This window comes from Gouania willdenowi, chromosome 18 (assembly GCF_900634775.1).
Source record: "Gouania willdenowi chromosome 18, fGouWil2.1, whole genome shotgun sequence".
In the NCBI taxonomy this organism is placed as follows: Eukaryota; Metazoa; Chordata; class Actinopteri; order Blenniiformes; family Gobiesocidae; genus Gouania; species Gouania willdenowi.
The window spans coordinates 2,427,733-2,452,362 of NC_041061.1; the positions used below are offsets into that span (position 1 = coordinate 2,427,733).

At 39.3% G+C, this 24,630-nt stretch overlaps 1 protein-coding gene across 5 annotated transcripts; it reads left to right on the plus strand.

Annotated features, from left to right (window-relative positions):
* The first annotated feature begins 202 nt into the window (after window positions 1–202).
* Window positions 203–24,130, plus strand: LOC114480156 (type II inositol 3,4-bisphosphate 4-phosphatase-like). Of its 5 annotated transcripts, none has more exons than XM_028474020.1 (19): window positions 203–294; window positions 5,728–5,795; window positions 9,253–9,349; window positions 11,903–11,972; window positions 12,043–12,190; window positions 12,399–12,529; window positions 15,438–15,545; window positions 15,625–15,733; window positions 17,428–17,593; window positions 17,672–17,851; window positions 17,939–18,086; window positions 18,587–18,774; window positions 18,856–18,979; window positions 19,055–19,181; window positions 19,256–19,396; window positions 21,304–21,401; window positions 21,482–21,579; window positions 22,514–22,668; window positions 23,858–24,130. In XM_028474020.1, exons 3-19 carry the CDS (start codon window positions 9,311–9,313, stop codon window positions 23,976–23,978), a joined length of 2,151 nt encoding a protein of 716 aa, XP_028329821.1. In that variant the 5' UTR covers window positions 203–294; window positions 5,728–5,795; window positions 9,253–9,310; the 3' UTR covers window positions 23,979–24,130. The 5 variants fall into 5 exon arrangements, with proteins under 5 accessions (XP_028329821.1, XP_028329816.1, XP_028329820.1 ...); XM_028474015.1 differs by lacking the exon at window positions 203–294 and adding an exon at window positions 1,908–2,452; XM_028474019.1 differs by lacking the exon at window positions 203–294 and adding an exon at window positions 4,075–4,091.
* The last annotated feature ends 500 nt before the right edge of the window (window positions 24,131–24,630 follow it).

A 24,630-nucleotide genomic window follows, 5' to 3' on the forward strand; every position in this document is an offset into this window, starting at 1 on the left:
TTGATAAATCCAATTTTTACAGAGTATACTAATTAATAATTTATTTGTATTTATTTATTTTAAATAAGTAAATTGTTGAGGCTCCATAAAGTTTTCTAGGTATTGACCCCTTAATTGCTACGTCACGAGTGACGTGGCTGGAGGCAAAAACAGGAAACGCCGCTGGCTAAAGCATAGACATATACAAACTAGCTGACGCAAGCGGGATTCACCAGCGTAGCTCAACGGCGGCCATCTTTCCTCAGACAACTGACGTTCCGACATTCCGACGTGCTCTACTGTAGCTGTTGGAAGGTGAGTGATCAGTTTAAACAAAAATACCCTCAACTCGATGAAATATTGACGGATTTACAAACGGTTTGTCTTATTACAAACCTTATTATACGTAGGGATGACATAGGATGCTTGTACATGTTGAAATTTCCGCTCGCCGTTTAAAAAATGGTTGAAAATTGAGTAAGTTATGGTTATTTAAATAGTACATGCTCCATTGACGTCGACGTAATGAGCGGGGCCAGCTGTCTGAGGTAAGATGGCCGCCACGTTGCTACGTCGTTCCTCATTGTCTAACAACGCGAGTAAGTCATCTATCGTGGTTTGCCTCCAGGCTAAGCCCCGCCCAACAAATTACGTCACAATGTTTACAAACAATCAAAGGGTCTACATTGCACTTTTATGATGTACAGTACTTAACAAAAAGCCAAAATAATGGTGAGATTCAAGTGATTAGAAATAGGCGATACAGTATATTTGGTTCTTCTCTGTGTATTTTCACCATCTCACATTATCACTACCATTAATATATGTTTAGTTATCATGTATAATAATAAACAATATAATATACAATTTATATTTATCAATTTTATACACATTCAGCTAACCATAGATTATGCCAGGCACTTTTTTTTTTGTCACTCCTCATCCATTATGAATAAAAGCGCAAATACTCGCATACAGTATATATAGTGAAATTTCATTATTTTATCTTATTGTTTTGCACATCCCAAATGTACCTATTTTTTTTTACATTTAATCTTATTCGTGTGGCATGCTTTCTCATGGCAATAAAGCTGTTTTGAATTGAGAGAGAGAGAGAGAGAGAGAGAGAGAGAGAGAGAGAGAGAGAGCGAGAGCGCGCGCAGCGATTGCCTCTGGCTCGCACGTGATTGTGGTTGCTCTGTTTTTTTGGACCAGTTTATGAAATAATGAATTAACGGTATCACTGCAGTCCAAACAAATCCGACGTTGCACACTATTGAACCAAGCGGCAGCCATGTTGAAACTCTCAGGTCAGTTTGATCCGGATTCGCAGAGATATTTGAGGAACACACAGACAACTGAATATCTAAATACTCATTGTAACACAAACAGCGTTGTGTTGACATTTTTGTCCCTCTTGACCTATGACCCTAGCCCGTCACGCATGCGCACTTCCAGAGTGTGAAAAAGCTTATAACCTCCTGTGTGTTGCTTTTATACTAGCCCACCGTGCACACTTAAAAAAATGTCTCCATATAGTATACATCCAAATATTTCTTGCGTACGCTCGTATTTTGATGTCAGACTTAGTATGAGTAGTACGTTAGTATGCGATTTCGAACACTAGTCATACTCAACCGCTCCATGATGCATTGTGAGTGGAACATAAAATATTTCCTGGAATCTGCTACAAGCTTTTTTTGGTGCTTTTATGTGTGTGTGTGTGTGTGTGTGTGTGTGTGTGTGTGTGTGTGTGTGTGTGTGTGTGTGTGTGTGTGTGTGTGTGTGTGTGTGTGTGTGTGTGTGTGTGTGTGTGTGTGTGTGTGTGTGTGTGTGTGTGTGTGTGTGCCAGAAAAATGTATTAAGAGGATTATTGTTGAGGGTGCTTTCGTGTATGGCAGCTTTCCAACACACACACACACACACACACACAGAGAGAGAGATGTGTGATTGGATGACACGTGCACATTTCAGATGAAATTTCCTCGGCTTCCATTTCCCATGATGCAAAGGGACGAGCGTTTTTAATCCCATTGACAGTTGATAACCAGTGAACGTCAGTTGGTGTGAGATGGTGTGTGTTAGTGTGTTATGGTCTGTGATGGTCTGGTTAGGAGTGAATGAACGTCATTGATTATTTGGACATTCCTACTCAGTGTTTCCAAACTGGAAAAACTGAAGATTTTAAACACACTTTTTTCTTTTTTTTTCTGAAACAAGCCTCTGTTTGGATTTTATTTTTTAATTATATGAGTGTGAAGGTGTTTTAGTTTCCTGCTTTTTCATGTCCAGGCAGTCGAGGCTTTAAAAGAAGGAAGTAGGAAAGTGTTTACCTCAAAAACAAACTAAACAGGGAGGATCTTTATTGGTTCATTGTTATTTTTATTCTAATCTTGAGATGCAAAGTGCATGGAGCGCGTGCGTCGACTGCTTCCATCCACCAGGAGGCGATACCAGTTCTCCTTCTGGACAGGTAAGGGACTGCATGCAGTGCATCAAACATCTGGATACTTTTTGCCAGGGTTGAGGTCAATTATATTTTGAAATTAAAATTGTGTCTTCAATTATCCATGTTCAATTACAACTCCCATGTAATAGTTCCAGCGAGATTCATTTTGTCTTCTTTTTGAATAGTCCTAGTGCATTGTCCCCCGTAGAAAGTCTGTATTCATACATGCACGGGCAGACTATCTATATATACAGTTTGCCCATGCATGTATGAATATATACATATGTAGGTTTTTGTGTACATGTACTGTATGTATATATGTACTGTATGTACTTATGCAACTGAATGCATGTGTGTATATTGATATGTAAAATTCTGTTCATAACCTTTTCCCCTTTTATAACACTCATAACGTAATTGTAAATTTTGTTCCACATCGAGTATATATAGTGAAATTCTATTTTTATTTTTATTTTATTATTTTATCTTATTGTTTTGCACATCCAAAATGTAGCAATTTTTTTTTTACATTTAATCTTTTTCGTGTGGCATGCTTTCTCATGGCAATAAAGTTGTTTTGCTTGACAGTCAATTACAATTACATTCTCAATTACTAAAGTTCAAGTGCAATGAATTGTACAAGTACAATGAAAGCTTGTGTTAGCTTTCTGTTAGCATCTCTTATAGGTTAACGGCCATATCTCAAAAGGGCCTTATTTGGGGAGATACCTCTCCCTCCCCATGGTAGAACAAAACATAAAAATATGACATGAAAGAAGTAAGAAAATTATTCTTGTAATCTCCGGAATTGGTGGAATGGGTGTTGGCATCGAGAAAGATTGTTCCACCAAAATTTAACGGTATATTTCTACGGTGCTGACAATAAAGATTGAAGGCCCGGGGGCCAAATACGACCCTTTCCAGCATCCAATTCGGCCCACAGCAGAACGTATAAAAGTCAGAGAAACCATGAATCAGAGCATTTTTCTCCAGTATTGGATTCCCTTAATTGGCTTCCTGTAAAATCTAGAATAGAGTTTAAAATCCTCCTGTTAGCATACAAAGCTCTACATGATCAAACTCCTGTGTATTTTAGAGACCTGTTAGTGCCCTATCGTCTGAGCAGAACACTCGCTCTCAGTTTTGAATGCCGGTGTAATTTTCATTATATCTCCCACCACATGTTTTGTCTAATTTAGCTATTGTACATGTACTGTTTTGATTCTGACATATTACTGTTAGGTTCATGTCACTGATGATAGTTCTACGTCAAGTGTGTAGTATATGTTTTCAGTGAAATGGTTCCAAACTTTTGAGACTTTAGGTTGGTTCTTCTTCTGTTGCGCAATTCTTCTTCACAGTGTAAATGGTGAAGCAACACTGCACCCAGCAGTTCATCTATGGTACTGCAGCAACAATGAAGCAGAAAGATTTCATCATGAATTCACAACATTAAATGATGCGTTAAACCACTTTTTTGCATTATTGTATATGTTACACATGGTGGTTGGCACGAATCTCAAGATGGTCTATATATTTAATTCTATTTTTTCTTTTGCCCCCCCCCCCCGGCCAGAATCTCAAACTCCGCCTATGGTTATAAAACCAATAGATGGTCCTGGCGGGGCTCCCAAATGAAACCAGCTGGCTTTTACTTTGAAAGGTTAAACCACTTCTTTACTGGTTCTCTCTATCCTGGAAGTGTTTCCTTGTAGAAATGATGATAATTCCTAAAGTAATTTCATTAGTTACCAGAATAAATGTTCTTTTATTTAAATTTAAACTGTGAGAAAACCCAAACAGGCAGCAACTACATGCTGAGACACAAAATAAAAAATAAAGAACCTAAAGCAGATTTTAATCTAAAGTGGGAATTTTATTGCAATCAAGAAAAGATATAAAACCTTCATCCCACTCATTGTGTGCGTGTGCGTGCGTGTGTGTGTGCGTGTCTTGATCGGTTGAGTGCGTCAAGGTAATCCCCTGAGCTTTCGGTTATCGTCATAGCAACAGAGTGATTTGATGACTGTTGAAGAGGGATTTTTTTTACGTGCACATGACTTTGTGTGTGTGTGTGTGTCAATCTCTTCCAGGGTTGGGGTCAATTATAATTGTAATCGCGTAATTGATAATTAATTGCAATTATGACCTAATCGTAATTGTAATTGTATTTGAAAAAATCTATTGCTGTTGTAATCATAAATGAGTTGTAATTGAGGTAAGGCTATCATAAGACCCTAAAAACTAGTTAAACATGATGAGCACACTGAAACTGGGGTGAATAAGGTTGTATAAAGTAAAGCATAAAAATGGAAAAATATTCGCTTTTTTTGTGTGTGTTGAGATAATTTTAATATTTGAAGAAAAAGACACCCACACGAAGAATATTAATACCAATATTTTTCATTGATAAGGAAGCCCAACAAGGTAACCAAGAGATGAAAATATAAAAAGACAATACATAATGTTTTTAGTGTATTTTACAGCTGATTTAAGACATGGGTCAAAACCAGAACAGACCAGTTAGAGTTAGAGATGCTAACAGAAAGCTAACACAAGATGAATGGGGTTATTTATTAAAGGCTCAGTAATTATGATTAATTGTAATTCAACTTTATTGATTGAGAACATAATTGTAATTGACTTTCAGGGGGAAAATAATAATTTTAATTTGAATTGTTATTGGAACAAATGCTGGTCAAAATACTCATAATTGAGTTGTTATTGAACATGGATAATTGAAGACGTAATTGTAATTGAAAATGTAATTGACCCCAACCCTGATCTCTTCACACAGTCACAGTTTTAAAATGAAAGAAATATGTTCTGTTTGTATTGCTTTTATTTTGAAGGGAGGTGTCATTGCGCACTTACTTATAAATAATATTTTTCATAGAAGAAGAAAAAGTAAATAAAATAATTTCCTGTTGTATTATCGCTATAATGATTTCCTATTACAAATGTTATCATAAATTCAGAAAAACCAAAAAATATTTCCTATAAAAACAGAAAAATGGGGCTATTTTTTTTTTTTTGTTCACTGATTTTTATCTCATCAATTCAGAAAAAACAAATACAAAAAAAATATTCTGCGAATGCAATAATCTTCCTTCCGGATGCATCCTTTTATAAATGTAAACTATAGGAGGTTTTTTGGTGCTTGTTGTTAAAACGTGAAGCCTTCAGGGTCGAGGGCCATAATAATACTGAACTGTAAAGATAAAAAACAGGACTTTGGTTTATGAGTCAAACAACAAATCATGTCGTCTAAAACACGGCCATCTTTGTTTGTCTTTCAGGGAACTTTCCTGGGCTTCGTCTCCACCATCAGTGACCTGCTCCGGTGGAAGGAGTCGCTCAGCCTCAGGTCAAGCTTCACTTCTCTTTATTCTGTATTTATGTCAGAGATCCACAGAAACAGACTCCAATGACCAATTATTTTGAATTTCAATGAACTAAAAAAAAAAAAAGGTTTTCTCCACATGGTCCTTTGTCATCATTCATATTATGTTTTAAAATCAATTTACACTTATTCTTTTTTTGCTGGTGACAGACAATTAAAGATGATTTTTATAGTATTTGTTTGTTGTATTGTTGTAGTTTTTCTATATTTTGATGGGTTTTTTTTATCCATTTGTGTATTTTTGCAATCAAATTTAACAATTATTGTAATTTTTTTTCTTTGTTGTCCTTTTAAAGCTCTTTTTGTGTTTTCTTGCCGTAATTTCAGCTCCGTTTGATAACTTTTAGTGTAATTTTGTTGTTTTTTTTGTATAGTCTGAGCAGCAGTTGTTTCATCTTCCTTTTGCCATCATTTATATTACATTTCAAAATTGGTTTACACTCATTATTTTTTCTTGTGACGGAAAAGGAAAGATGATTTCCCACCTCTGAGATTTTTGTTGTAGTTTTTCTATATTTTGATGTTTCTATTTTGGTCCTTTTGTGTATTTTTGCAATTAAATTGTGAGCTTTATTGAATTATATTGTTTCCCTTGTCCTTTTAAAGCTGTTTTTGTGTATTATTGCTTTTTTTTGATAACTTTTAGTGTAATTTTGTTGTTTTTTGGACAGTCTGAGCAGCAGTCGTTTCGTATTCCTTTTGACATCATTTATATTACTTTTCAAAATCAGCTTACACTTGTTTTTTTATGACTGATAAGAAAAGAGGATTTCCCCACTCTTTTTTGGTCCTTTTGTGTATTTTTTAAATTAAATTGTGAGATTTATTTAATTTTGTTTTGTTTTTTTTGTGCTTTTAAAGCTCTTTTGGTGAATTATTGCGGTCGTTTGAGCTCCATTTGTTTTTTTTTGGACAGCCAGTGCAGCGGTCGTTTCATATTCCCCCAAATGTTGTTATTTTAAGTTTTTCTTTTCAGGTGAACAACAATAATAATAATAACAATGCATTGGATTTTATATAGCGCTTGATCATAGAAACTCAAAGCGCTTTACAGAATTAAGGCATAATTCTTTCACTCCACACTTATTGATGGTAAGCTACTATTGTAGCCACAGCTGCCCTGGGGTAAACTGACAGAAACAAGGCTGCCATAGTGCGCCATCACATCAGCCCCTCCGTCCACCACCAACACTCACTCACACACTGCATTCATACTAGGCAATGTGGGTAAAGTGCCTTGCCCAAGGACACAATGACAGATGCCACTGGAGTGACTGCTGCCCACTGTGGCCCCTGGAATTCTCAGTGGTCTCCATCCATCTACTAACCAGGACCAGACCTGCTTAGCTTCAGAGATCTAACCAGATGACACATGATGAAACTTAAACACAGTTTTCCTCCATTCCTCCACAACCTTTGTATGTATTTTATTTATGTGTTGTATATTCTTGTTTTTATTGTATTATAGTTGACGTGTTGCTGGCACAGGCAGAGACATAAAGTGTGTTGAGTCAGAGGTTGAAGCAGTCTTATCAGCCGTACACTAAGAGGAAATGGGGCGGTTGGCTCCGCCCCCACAGACTTGAACAAACAGTGCTTCCTGTTTTGGTTACACAGCAGCTTCAGAGAGAGAACTAATAACATCATAATGATGTTTGAACCGCTGACGGGTCAAAGGTTGTAGCTTTGGTTCTGACACGTCAACGAGACGCCGTCAGGAGCTACGACACCTGAGGAACTGCAGCTCTGTGGTCAGTATCAACCTGCTCCAAGTCATAGATGAACGAATGATGAAAGGGTTAAAGGTTCGGATCCCACAGACCACTGAAGACCATGGTCACCCTTCTACAACAGAACAGAAGCTGGATTTAAATAACCAGGAGAATAGATTCATGCAGACAGTGTTGGGTTCACAGTCCTTTCAGTAATCTACAAACAGGAATATTCAAAAGCAGGGATTCTCAACCTTGGGGTCAGGACCATGAGAGGGTTGCCAGATGCCTTCAAGAAACTAAGAATATATTTTTTTGAACAATTTGAGCCCATTTAAGCTTATTTTTATCCCTTTTTCTGCAACTACGACAAACTTGCCATATTTTAACCTATTTCCATCACTTTTTCTTGCCATATTTTTGCTATTTTTAATGCACTTTTGCTACATTACTCCCATTTCTGCCACTTCTCCATCAAATTTCAATCACTATTTTCCACTTTCAATACATTTTCAGCACATATAAACCCTTTTCCACTAAATGTCACATATTTTGACCCATTACTGTTACTTTTAACCTCTTTTCACCATATTTCATGCTTATTTTTGCAAATATAACCATATTCACGATTTGTCATCCATTATCAGCCAGTTCCTGCTTTTTTTGGCCACTTTTAAGCCAATATTGACACTTTGAAGTACCATTTTTACCACTTTTTCTGTCTGTTTTTGCCCACTCTAATTAGCAACGTTTAACCAACTTCTGTGGTTTTTAAAATCCCATTTCACCATTTCATCATTTTTGGTCACTTTTAACGAATATTTGCTTTTTTTTAACCCTTTTTATGCAACACCAAACTTTCCATATTTTAACCTATTTTCATCACTATTTTTGCTCATTTTAATGCATTTTTGCTACAATACTCCTATTTCTGTCATTTTCCCATCAAATTTCAAAGCCTTTTTTGCAAATTTTTTCCACTTTCAAGACATTTTCAGCACTTATAAACCCTTCTCAATTACTAAAGTTCAAATTTAATCAATCACAATTACTGAGCCCTAACTAAATAACCCCATAAAAATGTATGCCTTAGAGCCTTATCTCAGAAAAAAAATAGCCTTTGGGTTTGAGTGTTTTTCACATTTTTCATGCCTTACTGCAGTTTAACCCCAGTTTAAGTGTGCTCATCAAAATTAACTCGTTTTTAAGTTTTTATGAAGGCCTTATCTCAGAAAAAAGTTCCAATTTTACAATAATAATTGACCCCAACCCTGGTGAGCACCATTCTTAATATGGAAAGAAACCAATTACAACTGAAGTATATCATTCTAAACGCTCTTTTGAAAGATTTTTTGCAGAATGACTTTGTACTTAGAACAAAAAAATATCACTTTGAGGGTAAGATTATGTGTAGTTTTTGCCCACTTCCAGTACTTCCTGTATCTGTGCCTGGAATCCTTGCCTGGAGGGATCAGGAGTGTTTTCTAAGGGTCAGGTGCTCTTATTGTTGGGACTGTGTGAGTCTCACTCACTGTGATCTGTGGTTTCCGCTCGTCGTGTTTCTACACGTAAGACTTCCTCATTCCTCCTGAAGTATGTTCAACCTGCGTGTTTTAAAGTGAGAGCAGGAAAGACTGCTGTAGCACAGAGCAAACATACGTACTACGGTTTGTTTTGGTAAACATTTACGTTTTCTTCTGACTCATCAGGACGGTGGACGGGGTGAAGGAGGTCCAGGGAGGGAAGGTCCAGGTTCCAGGTCTGCAGATGGAAGGAGAAACCCAGGAGGAGGACAGACCCTCTCAGGTACTCAGGCTTCAACCTTTGGTCTGGTTTCCTTTCCTCACTGGCTTGAGTAGAAAGTACCACCCTGCAAGTCTGTTTGATGTTTGCGTTTCCAGAACGTTTTAATGTGCTACAACTCTGCAAACATGCAGGACTTCATCCTGGCCAGGAAGCTCCTGTAGTGCCTGGACCTGGTTTAGATGACCTTCATCATTCAGATGATAACCAATACTTAATTTATAAATAAAATCAATGCTGAGCAGTGGGCGATGGACTTGGCAGAGGTTACACGCTTCAACCAATTAAAAGGAGTATTTACGAGAATCATCTCTGGCTGTAGGACAGGCTTTATATTTGGCTGGGAACCTGGAAGGGGTGGGGCTTACAAAGCCCAGGTCTAATTAGATGATGTGTATTTGTAGCGTTTATCAATCTGTACAACAGAGGCTTCGTCAGCGAACGGATTGACCGGACGAGATTCAGGTGCTACTGATCATTCTTGAATCTTGATTAAGATGAACTTCAGCGAGTTTCTCCTGTTATTTCTTAGAAGAGGGGTTCTCAACCTTGGGGTCCCAAGACACTGGAATGGGGTCGCCTGATGCCCTTTCCACCACTTTTTCACCTGATGTCACATATGTTGACCCATTATTGTCACTTTTAACCTTTTTTCATCATATTTCATGCTTTGCCAATTTAACTACATTCATGATTTTTCATGTCCATTATTTGCCAGTTTAAATGAATTGTTCCTACTTTTTCTCAGTCACTTTTAAGCCACTATTGACACTTTGAACCCTTTTTACTACTTTTGATGTCCACTCTAATTTGCAACTTTTAACCAATTCCTGTGGTTTTTAAAATCATAGAACAATAGACCATCATTTTGCTGACTTTATGGATGGACCCCATAAAGCGCTCCCCTTTATTCCCCCTTATAGATGGTCCTGTCTCCACATGACTGTTCTTCAATGTTCATGTCTGTGTTCAACCACCTTCAGCTACAGTGGGGGTCCCCGCTCTCTAGAACCTATGTTTTGAAATTGAAAAAAATGTGCAGAAAAGGCATTGAAATATGACAAGTTTGGTGTAGTTGCAGAAAAAGGGTAAAAATAAGCAAAAATGGGCTTATATTGTTAAAAGAATATTCTTAAGTGTCTTGAAGGCATCTGGTGACCCCCTCCCAGTGTCTCACCAAGGTTGAGAACCCCTGTGCTAAAGCACATGTCTGTCACCAGTTATATTGATCACCTTTATTTTGGAGGTCGTGGGCTGAAAAGGTTGAGAACCACTGCTGTAGACCACGAGTCACACAGACATTAACAGTAAAATATACAGTAGTTGGGAGGAAAACACCACAAGCTACAAACATCCAGGAAATGTTGGTGGAAACTGCGAGACATTGTCTTTGCCTGTTACCAAAGTTTCTGAATGATTTCATCTTTTCTTTTCTTTATTTATCCTTTCTTATCCTGAATATATTATCTCTTCTCATCCTAGTTGATCTCATTCCATCTCATTCTTGCATATGACGTAAACAGACCCCTTTTTTTTACTTGTTCAAGAGGTAAACCTTTTCCAATGCTTCTCAAACTGTTTTAGCTCAAGTACCCCCTTTGTCCAGCTACAACATTTTGCTTAAAAAACAACTATAGATCACAATGATGGAATGATCGAGTGATAACACACATTTTAAAGAATCTCATTTTGTAAATAAGTGGAAATAAACAGTATTTAGTGCAGTGGTTCCCAACCTTTTTTGGATCGTGACCCCATGTTGATATCAAGCATTTCTGGTGACCCCAAAGACTTTTTTTTCTAGAATTAGATTTTGATCATGTTTGAGCTCAGATTTTTTTTTCTTTTACTGAATTTTAATAGAGCTATATTTATATTTCACAAAGTGAAAGTATATAAATACAGTTTTTTATGATTGTGTGTTGTTTTGATTTATTTTATTTTTTTAAAGAATAATACTTAAAAAATTTCAAAAATCTATTTCAATTTGAACAGATTTATTTCTATAGTTTTTATCCTTTCCAGTCATCTCACACCTGGGGTGGGACCAAGATTGACACTTTATTTGTTCTTTTTCCACTCTCTCTCTCTAAAGTACCCCATGTAGTACCGTTGCATACCCCCAGGGGTACACGTACCCCCATTTGAGAAACACTGACTTATTCTATCCTAGCTTATCTCATCTCACCTCACTGCTGCATATCTACTGGCAGTATCGGCTCTACTCTCTTTTTGCGCATTTCCACTTGGAAAAAGTACCTCCTCCGTGGTACCTGGTGCTGCTTTTTTTAGTACCTAGTTCCTAAAAAAGCAGCCCTGGTCTGAAAATGTGCCGTAGACACAAAGCAGACACTGATTGGTTCAGAGAATCATCACGGCGAAGAGTCATCAACATTTGGCCACCATTGATAGTTGGTGCTCAATGGAAACATTCCAGAAAAACTGTATTGGGTCCCAAAAGCGAGGAGTGAGGAGCCGTGTAGAGCTGATCCCACCAATAGAAACACGCCTTAAGTGTCTGTTTTACTTACATCTGACCTTGTCTTCTTGCCGTAGCGTCTAGGGCTGTGCGACAGCCTCCACACCTCCGTCCACGACCAAGAGAACAGTCCCACAGTGAGGGCAGGTGGGTTGATGGTGAATTGACGGTGACGCCCCCTGTGAGGGTTTCCTTCTCTGACCTTCTGTGTGTGCAGTGCTGTGCTCTCGGGTGTGTAGAGTCTACAGGTTTCAGACGAATGACCAGCGGTGGTTGCTGGTACGGGAACAGATGTCGGAGACACCGCTGTCCTTCTCTCTACCCAAGAAGCTGATAAGGATGCTGATCCACGAGCTCACAAACAGGTACGTTCTGCCTCAATGGTTCCAAGGAACCACTTGGACCAGCTAAAAACCAATACACGGAACGTTATAGAAAAAACATCTCCTCCACATCATTTTGTGATTTTTTGTTGTCATGTTGTGACTTTGGTGAAACTCTGAAGTATAACATCTGTAAAATCGTCATTGTAGATTAATGGAGTGGCTACAACCTACATCTTTTTTTGTTCAGGTCGCAGGAAGTGAAGGAACTCGGTGACCTTTCTCCGCACTGGGACGAGCTCCGCCTTGACGTCCTCGACCACTGCAACGACCTATTGAGGTGCTATCAGGAGACGCTCATTGAGCTGGATAAGCTCTCAGGTGAGGACGAAGTCAGAGTTAGTGTTGACCAGGGGATATTTGCACCCAAAGGTTCTCAAGGTTTCCAGGTAAACGTCCAGAATGACTTTACATTCCACGGACTAGTACAAGACAATTGGTCTGAACCTGTGGGAATGTTTATAGGGTTATGGTTCTCTTATTTTTTTTATTCTGTTTTTCAGAGGGGAAAGTAACGGATTACAAGTACCCACGTTACGGTAATTAATTTATGGGTACTTGTACTTTATTAAGTATATTCCCGAATCATTAATTTTTCTTGTACTCAAGTACGTTTTAAAAGAAGTAAAGTTATTTGTTCCATTTCTACAACCAACAATTACTGTGTAAATTATATTATTTTTTGTGTTAAAATGATCAACGGACATTGTGAAACTACAAAAAATGAAATAACCAGACAACAATCATATGCATCACATCATAGCCGACCAGTCAGATTAAATGTAATTATGGTACCAAAACAGCATTGAATGCTGGTTATTTTCTTAGTTTTAGAGTTCATAAATGTAGCTATACTAAGTGTGATAAAGTTTTTATTTTTAATTGACTTAATTGGTGTTATTTTATTTTATTTTTTAAATGTACATTTTGACAATCTTTTATTTTATAGAGATGCCTTCATGGAAAATAAATTAGGTTCTAATTGTGGTAAATTTCATCTCTTCTTTTTTAAGTTTCTACATGAGATGTTTACTGTATGCAAGGGATTTATTACCAATAATAAATGTGGGGGGTGAAAGTAACTAGTAATTTTTACTTTGAGTAATATTTAATTGTACTTGTACAATTTCAATGAAGTAACAGTACTTGAGTAGAATATATCAGCACTCTTTACACCTCCACCGTTTTCAGAGTCCTGACAATAATAAAATGTCTAAAACAACTGGTGCTCACTGTTACAATTACGGTTCATTTACGATTATAATGACTTGCATTTTTTCCGAATTACAATTAAACTACAATAATTTTTTATCCTCAGAAAGTCAACTACAATTACGTTCTCAATTACAAAAGTTCAATTACAATTCATCACAATTACTGAGTCTAAAATAAATAATCACATTAAAGTTAACCTTCCTCTTGTGTTACCTTTCTGTTAGCATCTCTTATGTCAACAGGTTCTAAATCAGCTGTAAAATACACTAAAAACATATATCTATCATCTAGTTTATTTACTATCTATTGGTTACCTTGTTAGGCTTCCTAATCAATGAAAATATAGGTTTTAATATTTTTGGTGTGGGCATCTGAGCCTTTTTTGTGTCAATATACCTCTGGCAGTGACGTGCAGTCAGGGTAGGCAAGGTTGGCAGTGCCTACCCAAGGGTGAATTGATATTTTGATGATTTTCTTTAATTATAATGTAATTATAAATGATTTATTTTTCAATTTCCGATTGCCTACAGTACCTATAAGTTTGAAAGTGTCAGCATTTTGTGCTTTTCATAGCCCAAATGACTAAACATTGTTAAAAGCACATTGCTGCTCTGCCTCTGTTCCCATGGTGTGTTTTCATGTGTTTGCGCATGCGCAGTCAGTTCCCCAAATGAAAACCATTTAGGTAAAAAGGCAGCTCTCTACGCTGCCTTTGGAAGTAACTGTGCTATGCTAAATGCTATACTTAAATTCACAGTGCATTAGTGAATTGATAACGCGTGGCCGCTGCTGCCACATTTTCTAGCTAGAAGCGGGATAACACTAAAGGTAGGATGACAGCGCTAGAGATGATAAATAAACTTTCTTTTGAGGGAAAATGACAGCTTTTAAAAGATGGGAGACCAACACCTGAGCTACCAGACCTTCAGCAAAGGTCAGGTCTGAACATTGTTCGTATTTTCGACAGTGAAATGAAGGATTAGCTTTGTGGATGTCTCACTGAGGCTGTTCTGAGTTGTTGTTGTCATTTTCTCCGTGTTTCTGTGTTTCCAACACAAACAACGGATGCGCTGCCGTGTCATGAGATATATTTTGTTGGAGAGTATGGAGGCTATATTAAATAATTGTTTATGTTTTTTTAATGGTGTTTTATGATGTTGATTTTGTTAGATGGCTAAATGCTTGTTCATGTGGATCTTATTGGGTTTTTTCTTTCTTATTATGAATTTTATATTTTGATAAGCGCATTGAGATGACTGTGTTGTAAATTGCACTATACAAATAAAGTTGAATTGAATTGAATTAACACTTGCCAGCAGAAACATATGAAATTGTCATTGGTGGTCTCGATTTTCAACGTGCCTACCCAACCCTAGTGGTCATGGCATGTCAAAATAGTAAAATGTTGGAAAAGCTTGACATACTGTAAAACATATTTTAATAACTGCTAACTACATATGTGTAGAACTGTACATAGAACTGTAACATGGTTCCCCAGTTTTGCATTAAATTATAATTGACCATTTTATACAGTTTTTATGGCAATTACAATTACAAAGTTAATCATCTAAACTCAATTACAATTTCATTACAATTACAACAGCAACAGATTTTAAAGACACAATTACAATTATAATTACACTGTATTTGTAATTCATTATCAATTACGTGATTACAATTATAATTGACCCCAACTCTGCTTTCAATTTGACAACAAAAAATCATCACCTGTCTTTTGTCATTATTTTTTTGCCTTTCAGATCAAAACACAAATGTCCTGTTTTGTACTTGAAGGATTTTATTTTGTAATTGAAGAAATAAAATAAAATAATTGAAGAGATGTTTCATTGTCTGAGTAAAACATGCTGCATTTGATTGATAGGTATGTTGTTTATTTACAAAAAAATAAAGTATTCCGAGTTTGGTTGTGGATCGTTGGCCTTGAGTAAAATATGTTTTGTGTGTTTGTGAGGTTTGGTCAGGATTTTAACTCCATCGTCTTCTCCCAAAACAGCCTCCTCCTGTTTCAAGTCCAGCACCAGTAAATCTGAGCAACACCTTCAGTTCATTCCCACCAACCTGCACACACAGAGGATGGAGGTCACAGGTCCGGACGGCCCAGGTCGGTCCTTTTCTCTGGCAGAATCACAGCAATCACAGCTCGCTTTCCCCTCCAGTCACTGTTGTCTCCGCCCCCTCAGGCGTGTGGTATGATGTCATCACGTTTGGCGCTCCGGCCGACCACCACCAGGCCTTTAAACACGGCGGTCTGAGGCGACTTCTCTGCAAACACACCAAACACCAGGACAGGTTACAACCTCTAATAGCATTTATGTCCTTCTGAGATTAGATAATCCCTGTAATCTCCTCTGCGTCCGGATTACTGAGGCTCTACTCTGGATTAGTTCACCCATTCTTTACATTTCTATCTCAGTATAACAATACTACCTGCCCCGTAGATTAGCTTCTTCCCCCGTGACTTGGTTGAGATATGTTAGTGTCACTTTCCTCTGATTACAATTAAGAAAAAACTGTAAAAGTAGAAGCTAAATAAATGAATTTGGGTGAGCGCGCATGAGCTCAGTTTCCATGGATACAATTCCAATGCGTTGGGTCACAACTGGCAAACCTGTTTTTATTTACCATTAGATCAAACACGGTCATGTTTAGTAAAGTCTTATAACCCGAGCTATTTCACCTTGTGACAGTAAACATTAATTCCATTCAGTTTTTACTTCTCATACATTTTTACAAAAATTACCTAAAAAGTGTTGCAGTTGAAGAACTTGGAGGTCATAATAGGGAAGCCCAATGCGTCAGTTGTTAATCTGTACACCCCCCACCCTGCTTGGCCGCAATATTCATGCTCTGTACAGGAAGATAACTTTTCAAAAATAAAAAAAAAAACAATCTTAAAACACTTATTAAAGCAAAATACATATATATTTTTAAACATTTTGCTTTCTTTGTGGCCATGTTACAAATTGTCCATGTAGCCTGATGTAGTCTAGACTTTCTACTTTATAGGATTCTGAGTGTCTGTAGTTTAGACTTCCTAAGCTTTAAGGTTTTGAGTGTCTGTAGCATATTATCGTTTACAACCTCGACTCTGTTGTTACAACTTCTCAAATCTGTTGCTATAGACGCACAAACAACTTTTCTCGCGTGAATCTGCGCTGCTTGAATTTTGCAACACATTTTGCGAGACATCTGTTGCAAAATGAGATTTGTACCTGAAGAAATCGATTTTGTTTTTCTCATTGATGCAGGATCTCAAGTGTTTCTTTATTTTTATGAGACAGATCATATACGTGTTCATTGTTTTATTGCTTCGTCACATTTTACAGATTGTAGAGTTTGTAAAAATATGTTAACCGCTTGGCCACTGCATCAGCTGTCAGCTCTCGATCCATAATCTCCATATAGTGTTAAATTTAATCAAATTTAATCAAAGAGAAGCACTCTCCATGACTCTTTTTGTTCAGAAATGACTCTAACAACCTGTTTCAAACAATCTTTGGAGACAAACTTCAGTGCGCAGCATTTAGAGTCCCAAACAATGACGTTGTTTTGGCCCCATAACACCAGCTGGTGCGCTAAAGCGACTCAGCTTTTCATCTCCAATTCTCCCTTCTGATTGGTCAATCCCCCTCCACACTCACGGGGGAGGGGGGAGGGAATTTCTTCAGGTACGTCATTGTGTAATAACACATTAATGATCTAATATTATACATTCTTTAACATTCATATGATTTTTATTATCATACGACATTTTCAAAACCACAAAAATTCTAATACAAATTTATTTTCTATATTAAAACAAAATATAAATAAATTTGCCCATTGTACCCATGTGGTAATCCGATGGTCGGTAGTCTAGACTTTCTACTCTTTAAGGTTTTGAGTCGCTGTAGTTTAGACTTTCAACTCTTTAAGGTTTTGTTTTATGGAGTCTAGACTTTCTTCTCCGTGAGGTCTGAGGTTTGGTCGTTCCACTCTTCCAGCTTTGTCTCCTATTCCCGGGACGAGAGCTTCCGAGCTCGGGAGCTTCTTGACAGCTTGGCCCAGCTTCAGCCGCTTATTTTTGGACTAGCTGAGGAACTCCTTTCCATCTCATTGGAGATGAGTCCGGCCCGGCTGAAGCAGATTCTAGACAGCCTCGTTTACCAGGTGAGCGAATGGTGAGGAGGAAGTTGGCTAACATTTACGCTCAGGCTCAAACCATGACGGTGCCACTTCTAAACGCAGACGGAGCAATTCGTCCACGCTGTGAAAGACGAGTTGGTAAGGAGTGCGCGGCAGGAGATCCACAATCACTGCAACATAAGGCAGCTTCACGCCAACGGGTTCCTCTGCGACAACATGCCAACTAATCAGAACGGCCTGCAGTATAGCAAAGAGGAGGAAGAGTATGACGAGGAAGAGTGGGCAAGTCTTGAGCTTCATTGCTGCAGGTTCAGGATGTTTTAGTACACATTGGCAGTATTACACGTGTGTGTCTGTGTGTTTGTGTAGGACCGGGCATGGGCAAACGTCACCAAGAGCATAAACTGCATCGTGGTCATGGTAGATCGACTGCAGGGGAAAGAGGCCCGCCTCCGTGGGGACATATCACCCAATCAGCAGGAAGCAGCAAGAGAGAGAGATGCAGATTGTTTAACCAGTAAGACAGAAACTAGTTAATTACTACATTGACTAGTATCTATAGCTCTACAGCTAAGTTTCCTTGATCCATTTCTACCAAGTCTCACCTTTTAAAACAAGTTGTCAGAGCAGCGACAGGTTTGAGAAAGGTTTGTCCATGTCTGAGATCCATGTACCATATCACCTCTTTGTCTTACAATAATAATGATAATAATAATAATAGTTGGTTTGTGACTGTTGATGAGTTATTTGAGGTACACTGGTGTCTTACAACTGTGGTGGTTACGAGGTGTTAGCATCTCAGGATAAAATCTTCTTTTCATTCCTCAATATTGTGAGTCCAACTATTGTTTTTGTTGGTGCTTTGATAGTTAACCTGAGTTGAGAGAGCTTTACAGCATGTATTCACCTTGTAATGCAGAAACTAGTCTTTTCATCGTAGTGATGTTCGAAAGCTGTTTTGTTCCATGAAGTTCTTAAACTCTCCAGCTTCTCCTCTGTTTTCCATTGTTCTTTCAGCCTCCTCCACCTCCTGGCAGGAGCAGCTGCTCCCTCTTGTGGTAACACTCAGGGACTGCGTACGTGAGGCAGTAGAGAAGGCCCGAGCATCAATGACATTCGTGGTGCTCCAGGAAGCGGTAGCAGCGTCCGTTGGTCAAGGGCCAGCCAATGTACTGCAGAGGCGTCACGCTGTCTTCAGCCAGGCGGTCAGAATTATCACATAGGATTTTAAAGCTGACTTGTCTTTTCAATTTGTCTGTGATGATAAAACTTTGCATGCTTCGCAGCTGTCAGCAGTTGTATGTGGATTCATGCTGAAGCTACAAGCAGGTCTGGAGGATCCTGAATTTCTGCAGCAGCTTCACAAAGTAGGAGTCCTGGCTCAGTTCGAAGGCCTTCTGAGCACCTACGGTACATAAACAACTGCCATCGCACTGAACACAGTATCTGTGACAGTAACCACCACCATGTGTTTGCCTGGGTCAGGTGAGGAGATAGGAATGCTCGAAGATATGGAGGTGGGCGTGGCCGACCTGAGAAAAGTCAGATTTAACCTCGTTGAGGCCAAAACGGAGCAAGTGGATGACCTGCTGCCGACGCTCAGTGGCACATGGTGAGAAATACAGGCAGTAACACATTGTCCAGAGAAGAGAGTTGTCACATTATTGTGTGTTTGCCTTTTCTCAGGAACGGTGTTGTCATCAATGTGCCATTACCCTCAGAGTCCTTTGCTTCCCTGCCATCAGAGCTAAAAGATGGATGCCTGATACCAATCTGTCCGGTTCTATTCAACATTGGGATCAACCAGCAGCAGAGTTTTGCCGAGAGGTATATATGGACTTTACCAGCAACAAATGTCTTTCTCAACACCTCATAGATTCTAAAACAAACTCCTAGGAAAACCCCAATGCATTGTAAACTGTATAAACTGTTTGTGTTGGCCAAATTTTTTCATTTAGACTATTTTCAGACAGCAACAGTTCTAGTTCTGCTGGCAATGAAAGATTCCACATGCCAGTCCAAGTGGGGAGCAGGTGTTGTATAAAGATATGGTGGATGTAAACAAATTAATTTTTTTTGCGACGTAACAGACATTTGTGCTCAAACGTTGACTTTAATGATTATTCTTTCCAAAATACATTGCAGTTGAGTCTGAATGTTGTTTAAAATACAAATTTGTTTGTTAGGTTACTCAAGTTTTTATGTTTGAAAAACAATTTGTACACATGAAAACTTCTTAGAAGGTAAGCAAGGGGATGTGAACTATCTGAAAGTTCATCACAGACCACAGTTCAGGATGTTGAACACAATATCGGTTCTAAACTATACCTGCATTTCAAGTTCTGAACTGATTTATTTATTGGTTTTAATGTGCTAGGTAGCTTGGTTCGGGAACTGGCATGGTACCATGTGGGACTGAAACTGCCCACAATGTTGATTGCTTTACTTCTTTTTCAAGGTGCTAGAATTTCATGAGTGTGGCTTGAGGCAGAACCAGAATTGGGGCTAGCTCTGAAACATCAGTTTGACATAGATTGAGAGCCATATGAAGGTGGCCACCCCACACTTGCTCTCTGCCCCTCCCTGGTTACCAGTGACGTGCCGTCAGGGTAGGCAAGGTTTTTTTTTTTTTTTAATTATCATATAATTATAAATTATTTATTTTTCCATATCCAATAGCCTACAGTACCTATAAGTTTGAGTGTCCGCATTTTGTGCGTTTCATAGCCCAAATTACTAAACAGAGCTATTTCCTGGAACAGCTGCACAGTCTTTTTTTTTTTCTTTGCTCCGCTGTAAGGCAGAGGGAGGCCACGCCCCCTCCCAAAGGCACGTCGCTCTTCTGCCTCCGTTCTCATTGCGTGATTTTACGTGTTCGCGCATGCGCAGTCAGCTCCCCAATATGACATCCATTTACGTGTAAAGGCAGCGCCTTTGCACGTAACCGCGCTATGCTAAATTCTATACGTAAGTTCACAGTACATTAGTGAATAGATGACACGTGACTGCTGCTGTTACGTTCTCTAGCTAGTGGGTGGGATAACATTACAGTGTGGATGACAGCGCTAGAGATGATAGAGAAACTTTGTTTTGAGGAAAAACGACAGCTTTTAAAAGATGGAGACCAACACCTGAGTTACCAGAGCTTCAGCAAAGGTAAGGTCAGAACATGTTTCATACTTTTCACAGTGAATGGTACAAAAGGAAGGATTGACTTTGTGGATGATCCTCACTGAGGATGTTCTGAGTTGTTGTCATTTTGTCGGTGTTTCTGTGTTTCCATGTGCTGCCGTGTCATGAGATATATCTTGTTGGGAGAGTATGGAGGCTATATCAAATAATTGTTTATGTTTCTTTAATGGTGTTTATGATGTTGATTTTGTTAGATGGATAAACACTTCTTCATGTGGATCTTATTGGGTTTTTTCTTTCTTATTATGAATTTTGTATTTTGATAAGCGCATTGATATGACTTTGTTGGAAATTGCTTTATACAAATAAAATTGATTTGAATTGAATTAACACTTGACAGCAGAAACATATGAAATTGTCATTGGTGGTCTCGATTTGCAATGTGCCTACCCAGCCCTCGTGGTCACGGCACGTCACTGCTGATTAAATTCTGTCCCTAATGCACATGGATACGAGTTCTCCATTATAAAAGTCCTATCATGTTGATTTTTCCCACTCTGGCCAGGTTTAGGTAAGATCCAGCAGTTTTCTCTTGTGTTCAGGTTTGGTGACAGTTCACTGCAGGAAAAAGTGAACCAGCAGAACTGTGAGTGTCTCAAAACGTACTGTCAGACTCTCCAACAGGCTCTTCCTGACATGGGTACCTTTATAATTCTTACATACTAATTAGCCTCTGATGTATAAGACATCAACAGAGTTCACTGACCCATCTTCTTTCAGCTGGTATCCAGTCTGTTCCAGACATGTTGTTATCCCTGGATCGCAGCCTGGAGGCTAAGAAGAGGAAGAATGTGGAAGTTCTGTGGAATGCCGCCATGGTAAGCAGAGCTATGACTGGGAAACTGAAGCATGTGATTTAGATTAGATCCAGAGACGAAACTCTATCAATTATTGTGATGACGTAGGATCAATGTTCACTTTCATAAGCCATGTGCTCAGAAAAGGGTTCTGCCATCACAAATGAACTCCTATCAGAGGTGGCTAGGGGATAGTTGTTTTCCCAAGCCCCTTGTAATCTAGCCTGGAATCCATCCTAATCTCCTTCTATTATTCAATGATTAATACGGGCGATTAGCCTGGAAGCACTCACAAGGCGTTTGAGTAACCAATTAAACGATGAGAAGACGTGATGAGAATAGAGCGACAAGCATAGATCTTTTTCACTAAATGAAGCCGGCAAAGGAGAATAGCATTTAGTACAGTACAGACAGCCGGTTTAAAGCCTCTTGTTGTTGTGGTTTCAACGATATATCCAGGTCTTTTAAAAACAAGTAGATAAACGTCTTCTCCGTGGAAGGCGACATGTTTGTTTTGACATTCCTTGTCGCAGGAGATATGACGTTCTTTCTGTACAGCTCTGATTGGCTTGGTGTTTTTCGAATCAAAGAAATTAGCAGAAACGGCTGAATTACCATACCCACTTTCTTACAAAAAGCAAGGAAGTGGGCGTGGCTTATCACCAGGCTACTTGTAATCTGCCTCCTGAAGCCTGCCCATTCATCCGGTGTTTCCTCAGCTCCAGTCCAAAACACCAGCTCCAGTTCCAGGCGCTCACTGGAAGATAAGGACAGAAGGGTAATTAGTCACTTCTTTATAGCTGTGACTATTTACCCACTTTGGAGCAGTTAGCTGGCCACCTCTCCCTTGTCCCTACCCGACTCTTGTGGCTGTGGAGATAATGACAGCAGCAACATGTAATAAAGAGTAAAAGTTTCCCAATGACTGCTATCAGTTGTGTTGTTTTGTGTGCAGGTTTGCCGTAAAGTGAATGGCATTCGTCTGACAAGCTGCAAGAGTGCAAAGGACCGCACCGGGATGTCGGTGACGCTGGAGCAGTGCGTGCTGCTGCGGGAGCGACACGCGCTCAGTCAGCAGCACTTCGGCAGAGCGCTGGACACCATGAGGAGGTGCGTTTGATTCTCAGACGCTGAAGCATCTCATCCCGTTGGTTTCTCTTGTGTTCGATTACTTCCACGTTCCCGGTTTAACGTTTCTCGTGCTTTCTGTTTGACTTCACCCTCCTCGCTTCTCCCTGTTCTTCCACCTTTGGACACAATCACTCCCATTTACAGATCTCATGCGTCCTGGGGACAGATGCTTGGATGTTTTGCTCAGTCAGGGTTTACTGACCCCGGCTTTGAATTCAACCAGCGTCCATCAGGGTCGACCCTGCTGCCAACTCATTTTGCCCCAAAAGCTCCCAGACGCCACTTTTATCCCGTGGCCTTCCTTCTAGTCACCTCTCACCTGCTGGTTCTTTGGCTAATTCTCAGCCTGGTCATTCTGTTGTCCAAATACCAGTAAAGTGCCACAGACGGGAGCACTGGGGAAGCGTTCCCTGGGCTTTTACCATCCCAAACATACCAACTAGTCCCAAATTTCACTGCCAGATGATGGTTGCAAGGAGGAAAAAGCTTCTTTGGTAACAGAGGAAGGCTACTGTACAGTCAGTGGTCTCTCCACACTGACAGACAGAGGTCAGGATCAAAGGTCATCGAAAGGATCTTTAGAAGTTGTTTGGAATTTTTATCCAAGCATGACTAGCAGGGGTCCTGGTCCTTGTCTTAAAGTAACAGTAACTGCAGTAATTGCTTCCGTCAGTGACGTAGAAAATGTTTTTTTGTATTGTAAATGTATTGTGACAAGCCGAGCCCTTTGTCTACACAGGTGGTGTTCAGGTGCAGCGATACTTAGCATTGGTGGGGACCACTTAGTAGCCTGGTGATTGTGCAACCTCAAAAACTAATACAACTACAACTTTTTTCACACTTTTCATCATGTAGTATAATCAGTCTTACTTCTTTAATGTAATATTTACTGAGGAGTATGACTTTGTGGGAGTTAATTCAGTAATGTTTTTTGTTAACAGAGAAAGAACATTTGTAATTTTGTGGTGAAACACTAAGAGCAGTTTGGAGTTTCTCTGGTGTTTTGGGTAAACTATTAGCGTGAGCTCATGACTGACTTCTGGTTTCTGACCCCTGACCTCTAAAATACAGCAGAGGGTCTCTCTGTTACTCATTCCCTGTCTTTTCTTTGCTTCCAATCATTAAAAGAAAGGAGCGAGTGTTTAACTGCGTGGCCGCTTTTCCGCAGAGACGGTTGCCGGATGGAGAACGTACAGAAGAACATTGGAAACAGGAAGTTTGCCTTCAGCGCCGTCCAGCTCCTTACCTTTCCCAAACTCTACAGACCCCCGGACGGCAGCTACGGATAGACGCTGACAATCTACGCTGTCGTCTGTTGACTCTGTGATGCACTGTGTACACTTTAAGTTCCAGTTGTCTGCTGTCCACAGCTGGAGCAATAAAAATTAAATGTCCCTACATTTATGTCACAATAAAGCTGGATTTCCTTTGTTTTGTTTTTTTTTATGTTGATCTGGTTTATTTTTCTAATTTTCGGGTTTTTAACTTGTAGGACGAAAGCATTTGCCTTGGCAAAAACAAACAAAAATATTGATAAAATAATCTTGGGCTTTTATTTTGAAGAAGGTAAATCGAGCAGCAGAGGATAATGAATGAACGCATCAAACACATAGACTATTATTTTTTTTTTAAATTGAGTCAGCGCTGGGTGCTCGGCTACTTGGGGCCTCCTCGGATGTGTGTGTGGGGGGCGGTGGCTGCCTCTCAGCCTGAGATCTTGGGGGCATCTGGGGGGTTGCTCGGCCGTGGGGGGTGGCCTGGGGGTCCCTGGCCCACACTCTTTCTGCTGGCCTGGCTGCATCTGCGGGTCTGGGGCAGCTCCTGGGTTTGCGGTAGCAGTTTATTGCACATATACTGGTATACGATGCACTGGCACGCCTTGGGATGTGGGATAAAACTCATACTGGGCTTAACTTTAGACACGTCAATCCCAAATACCTG

What these genes read in the sequence shown, in the direction of transcription:
- LOC114480156 (XM_028474015.1), top strand. Translation starts at nt 2,378, where the DNA reads ATGCAAAGTGCATGGAGCGCGTGCGTCGACTGCTTCCATCCACCAGGA. An exon ending in TGAGCTGGATAAGCTCTCAG is followed by an intron (nt 12,530 to 15,437) that starts GTGAGGACGAAG and finishes CTCCCAAAACAG; the next exon opens with CCTCCTCCTGTTTCAAGTCC. An exon ending in ACGCTGTCTTCAGCCAGGCG is followed by an intron (nt 18,775 to 18,855) that starts GTCAGAATTATC and finishes CATGCTTCGCAG; the next exon opens with CTGTCAGCAGTTGTATGTGG.